Raw genomic sequence first — 5,781 nt, forward strand, 5'->3', positions numbered from 1 at the left:
TGAGGTGAGGAGAAAGAAGGGGGAACCGACTTCCAGACGCGGCGGCACAGCCCCCCCCCCCCCCGCCCCCCAAACCCCGACCTCAACCAAAAACAACCCCCAAAAGACCCTAAAAAGGAGGAGGGGAAGGGAGAAAAAAAAAGAGAGAGAGAGAAAACCAAAAAGCAGCAAAAAATACCCCGAAACAAAACCCAAACCAGCCGCCGCCTCCGAGCGGGCGGCGGGAGCGCTCCCGCGGCGCGGCGGCGGCGGCGCTGGGGGCCGGCGCGGCTCGGAGCGGTCCGCCTGCCCGCTGCGGCGGCGACGGGACGGCTCTCCGCGGAGCGGCGCAGGGGCCTGGCGGCGTCTGGGAGCGCGCCCGCCCGCCCGCCGCGCCGGCCGCCGCCAATGCGCTGCCCCGTCGCCGCGCCATGACCCTGAGCTCGGAGATGTCCGAGGCGTCGGCGCTGGCTGAGGAGACCGACATCGATGTGGTGGGGGAGGAGGACGACGAGGAGGACGACGAGGAGCCGCAGCCCCGCCGCCGCCGCCGCTCCTACGCCGAGGACGAGGAAGAGGAGGAGGAGGAGGAAGAGGAGGAGGAGGATGTGGACGACCTTCACGACGACGCCCTGCTGCCGCGGTCGCCCGTGCGCGGCGGAGGTGGCGGCGGCGGGGCGGGCGGCGGGGACGGTGCCGGCGGCTCTCGGCCTCCCTCGCGGGGCGGCCCGCAGAAGGCGGTGGTGGCGGCGGGCGGCGGCGGGGCGGGCGGCGGCGGCGGCGGCGGCGGCGGCGGTGGCGGCGGGGCGCGCCGCGGCGGCAAGAACAGTCTGGTGAAGCCGCCCTACTCCTACATCGCCCTGATCACCATGGCCATCCTGCATAGCCCCAAGAAGCGGCTGACGCTGAGCGAGATCTGCGAGTTCATCAGCGGGCGCTTCCCCTACTACCGGGAGAAGTTCCCCGCCTGGCAGAACAGCATCCGCCACAACCTCTCCCTCAACGACTGCTTCGTCAAGATCCCCCGCGAATCCGGCAACCTGGGCAAGTGCAACTACTGGACGCTGGACCCCGAGTCCGCCGACATGTTCGACAACGGGAGCTTCCTGCGCCGCCGAAAGCGCTTCAAGCGGCAGCAGCTCCCGGCACCCGAGCTGCTGCTGCGCGCCGTGGACCCCGCCGCGTTCCTCCCGCAGCCCCCGCCCCAGCCTCCGCAGCAGCCGCCCTGCGCCTACGGACCCTACGGCTGCGGCTACGGCCTCCAGCCCTACCACCCCCGCTCCACCCTCTTAGCCTTCCACCACTCCTCCCCACAGCCCCGCCAGCCCCCCGCCGCCCCCGGCAGTGCCCCCGGCGCGGCGCTGCCCCCGCCGCCGCCGCCGCAGCCGCCGCGCCGCCGGGCCCCTTGCTGCCGGCGGCGGAGCTGGCACGGACGCCCTTCGGCTACGCGCACCCGCTGGGCCCGGCGCTGGCGGCCTCGCTGCACGTCGCCAAGCCCGGCAGCGGAGCGGCGCTGGCCCGCTCGCCCTTCTCCATCGAGAGCATCATCGGGGGGGGGCCCGGCCCCGGCCCCGGCAGCAGCTGCGCCTCGCAGTCGGCCGCGGCGCCGGGGCTGGCCCGCTCGCTGGGGAGCGCCGGGGGCCGCCTGCCCCCCGCCGCCACCCTGCCCGCCCCCCCCGGCTTCACGGCTCGGATCTCTAACTGTTAAGGGTTTGGGAGTCTTTCCTAAGGTAGGATCGGGGTTATCTCCTTTCTCCGCCGCTCGGATGCCCGGTGGACGCCGCCCGGAGGGACTGTGGGCTTTGCACGGGGATTGCTACGGGGCTCGGGGGGCGTCCGCCGCGGAAGGCGGGCCACCCGGGACCTGTATTTTCGCAAAGCTAGGTCTAGATGCTGCGCGGGCAGGCAGTCTTAGTCTTACTATTGGAAAGTTACTCCTTAGTCCTTAATTATTTTTTTTTTTAAATGGTGATAAATAACGTCTCTAAACCGTTAAAAGTTCAGAGATTCTCAGGTCTAGGAGCTTGAAAACACTAATGTACAGGAAAAAAAAAAAAAAAAGGCTTGAGGGAGGACAGCAAAGCAATACTTTTTCATTTTAGTACACTTGTCTCATGTACTTTTATAAAAGAAAAGATTAACATGTTTACACAGAAGAAAGTCAAGATTATCATTTCTTATTTTAACCTGTGTTTTGTATTATAATAGACTTACGGAGTTTTTTATTTTGTACTTTATGCGTATTCTTTACAAGGAATATTGTTAAAAATTACTGGCAAGTATTATTGTACCATTTTAATGTAAAATTTTTACACATTTTCAAAAATAAAATTTTTAATTTAAAAAAGAAAAAAAAAAAGGCAAAACCAAACCCAAACCAAAGGAGCCCAGCCAAACAATTGGCTTCGGACCCTTCCCTCTTTAATACTTCTCCCTTCTTTGGGACATTGATATTTTTTTCTTCGGGTTTAATAGCACGATAGCCAAGGAATTTTACAGCTTGAAATTTATTATCTCTGGATTTGACTGCGAAGAAGAAGATCAGAATATGATCTTTGCAGTCAAACCATTGTTAACCCTAGCAGAGAATGAAAGACGAAAGAAGAAAGAAAAAAATAAATAAAAAGAATGAGCAAGGACAAAAGAGGAAATAAATAGAAATAGATATCTCTCGCTGGTGTAAAGCCGAGTTCTGTAAGGCACCAATCAGGGGATTGATTAAAAATCCAGTTTTAAACTATTTTTATGCTTTTGGGTGTGTTCTAAATCACAACTGCATCACAGTTTGGTTTTCAAGAGGCCCAAAGGAAAATACTACTAATAAGGGGCACATACTGAACTTCAGAGAGATTTGTCCTAGGCTCTTATGTTTCTGTGAGGATAATAGGGACATGTGTTTCTACTTTTCAATACATATAATGTAAAATGAGCATTGGAATATCGTCATGTGATGAGCTGATTAAGTGCACGAGCTATTGAAGTAAGGATATGTAAGTGTATACGAAACAAACCCTGAAAGCAGCTTTTCTGATTCTGAACTCTCATCTTAACCGGTAAAAGATCGATGGATATTTATTTCATAGACCAGAATTATTTTTTAACCAAAAAGCCCGTCTCGAATAGTAGAAGTTTAGACACAAAAAGAGAATCGCGGGTTTTAAGTGCAGGCATGTGGTTGCTTGTTGTGGACTAGGAACACTCGTTTTTCAAATCAGAGAGGCGTTTTTCAAGTACGACTGTATTTATAACAATTTAGTAGACTCAGGGATAAATTATGTGAATTTTCGTAAAAGAAAAATAAAAGGAGGGATGTCTTTTAGTGCTCTTTGGAGTGAGAAGGGGAAGGTTGTGTGGTTACGTCTTTTACATATCTAAGTACCTCGTTGCCTTGGTTTAAGTACTCTCTTGGATAGAAAAGTGATGCTTTTCTATTTCATTGGTAGCATTGCAGGGTTAAATTAATGGTTTTCAATAAGTGGAAAGACTGGACGTAAGGTCTCTGCTGGTCTCCATTTTCACTATACAACTGGAGGACATATTTGGGTGTCCCGGATCCCGTAGAGGACAAGGACGTAGAGTCCCGTTTAATTTTTAGAACTAAAGGGAACAGATCCCAGAGGCACCGCCTACGTGCCCTTCAGGGAGAGAGCATCCTTTTCACGAGGGACCGATTAACTCGCTTTCCCTGGGTCCGGCCGGGGGGATGCACCGGGCCGGGGCGCCGCTTCAACACGGGGTACCAGGCCCGGCTTAGGTGCCCCTCGGAGACGCCGCTAAAATCAAGCAGGGAAAGGTTTTGCGAGGGAGGGGGCGGCTGCAGCCGTGAGCGCGGCGGTACCGGGCTCCCCGCGGCGGGATGCGGTCGGTCCGGCTTCTGGCTCCAGCAGCGGACCGGGGCGAGAAGCCATGTGAGTCCTTACGCTGTCCCCATGCAGTTAGATGGCAAGAGCAGGTTCCGGCGACCCGTTATTTGTTTCTCTTGCCTTCCCCGCGGCAAACCCCGGGCAGACCGGCAACCATCCCTTGAGCGGAGGCCGGCCCGGTCCGAGCGGGGTCCGAGCGTGCCCGCCGCCCTTCCCTCGAGTCTCTTCAAAGGAAAGCCATGCTTAAAGGTGTACGGCAGGAAAACTGCTCGGCCACTTGTTCCTTCCACGCTTTACCCCGGTCGTTTGCGTCCCGTGCGGACAGGGCCTTCACCTGGGAGTCGGTAGGGAAGATGGCAGCAGCACATTGCAACACGCTGTGCAGCTTTATTTCTTTTCTTTTTTTTTTTCAAGAGCCGAGGAAACGGGTCCGGGAAGGGGGCTGTGGTGCCGGGGGAAGACTCCTCCACTGGTTTTCTCCGAGTCCACGGGGAAGCCGCCCGGCCTCGGCCCCGGGGCCCGGCAGTCCCGGTTCCCCGCGCCGCTGCGCTGCGCTGCGCCGTGGAACCGCGGCGGCGATGCCGGCGCAGGTGCCGCCCGAAAAGGCGCCGGCCCAGCAGCCCTTTGATGGGCTCGCAACGCGGCTGGGCCGCGGCGGCCTATTCGCATGCAAATGGCTCGCCGTACCCCCTTCCCCCCCCCCGCCCCCCCTCCGGTTTTCAAGGCGAACAGAGAGAACGTGTAGTCCTCGTAGGGACGGAGCCCAGACGAACAATTCCTCAAAAATAGGCTGGGCCCTAATAAACAAGCTGATGGGACGAACAGGATGGTGTCGCCTCCTTCTCCTCCTCCCAGCAACAAAATGTGGATTCATTAACCCGTCTCCTTTTCTCATCATATCCCCGTAGGGCTGAGAGGCGAATTACTGGAGCTGAATTGGGAGGGGATTGCTCTATATGGGGGCTAATGTTTCAATCAGTTCCTCCAGAAGGACCACACAAAAAGAATCTTTTTAGTTTATGGTGCTATTATGCAGAGTTTTAATCTAGGGATAGGTTTAGCCAAATGTTATCTATTGGGAATTTAATGAAGCCCTTATGTATTCAATCGCTTTTTATGCCACACACAGTGTCTCTATCCAGAAACGTTTCCTTCCACATATTTCTTTGTTTCTGTTGGGTGATTTATATATTTTTAATTACTTTTTAAAAAATTATTTCTTTTCAAGCATCTTGTATAACGTTTCTCTCAAGCAGGACTGTGTTAGGTCCCTTCCCACATCCCCTATAAAATAAGTTTCCCCTTCCCTCCCCCGTTTCGGAGATGATTAGTTTGCACGTCCGCAGACTAAGCCCTTCCCGCCGGAGCACTACCCCCGCCTTGTGCACAGGGGCCCGACATCGCGCCGGCTCTGCCGGGACCGGCGTGGGCTGCGGCGGGCAGCGCAGCCCGGGGTTCTGGCGGAGCCGCGTCGGCTCCTCTGCGCGGATCCCCGGCCCTGACGTTGGTCTGCTCCCAAACCTTCCCCATCTTCAGCTCCTTCGGGCCATACATTCGCTCCTGGTTGTTTTTCTGGTGCAGCGAGAGGCACCCCTAGGAGCAGCAGGGTGTCGGCTGGTGCACTCCCTGTCCTTCCAGGCTGATTTCAAGTACCCGGGGCCAGCCCCGTCCCCGAGTCTGGTGGGTGAAAGCGGGGGCGAGGACCGCAGGACCTCACCTGCTCTCGGCTGCTCCTTTTCTTGCAGCGCTGGTGGCGAGGGCAGAGCGTGCAGGGTTGCCCCTGTCGAGCCTGAGGCCTGCGCGAGGGATCTGTCGGAAAGTGGGTCTGGTTTAATAGTCCTTTGGCACGGCCCGAAGGCTCCGCTCCGTATGTAATACTTTCCCTTGCTGCTTACAGTAAGTACTTCAGTAGTCTCTGATAATATTTTATTTGACAGAA

At 56.3% G+C, this 5,781-nt stretch overlaps 1 protein-coding gene across 1 annotated transcript; it reads left to right on the plus strand.

Annotated features, from left to right (window-relative positions):
- The first annotated feature begins 410 nt into the window (after window positions 1-410).
- FOXD1 (forkhead box D1) lies at window positions 411-1,687 on the plus strand. Its single transcript, XM_086629790.1, is given in 2 exon segments — window positions 411-1,349; window positions 1,352-1,687. Coding segments are annotated over 2 exon segments (1,275 nt in total).
- Window positions 1,688-5,781: the final 4,094 nt, after the last annotated feature.

The sequence above is a fragment of the Tauraco erythrolophus genome, chromosome Z (assembly GCF_009769465.1).
Source record: "Tauraco erythrolophus isolate bTauEry1 chromosome Z, bTauEry1.pri, whole genome shotgun sequence".
Taxonomy (NCBI): domain Eukaryota; kingdom Metazoa; phylum Chordata; class Aves; order Musophagiformes; family Musophagidae; genus Tauraco; species Tauraco erythrolophus.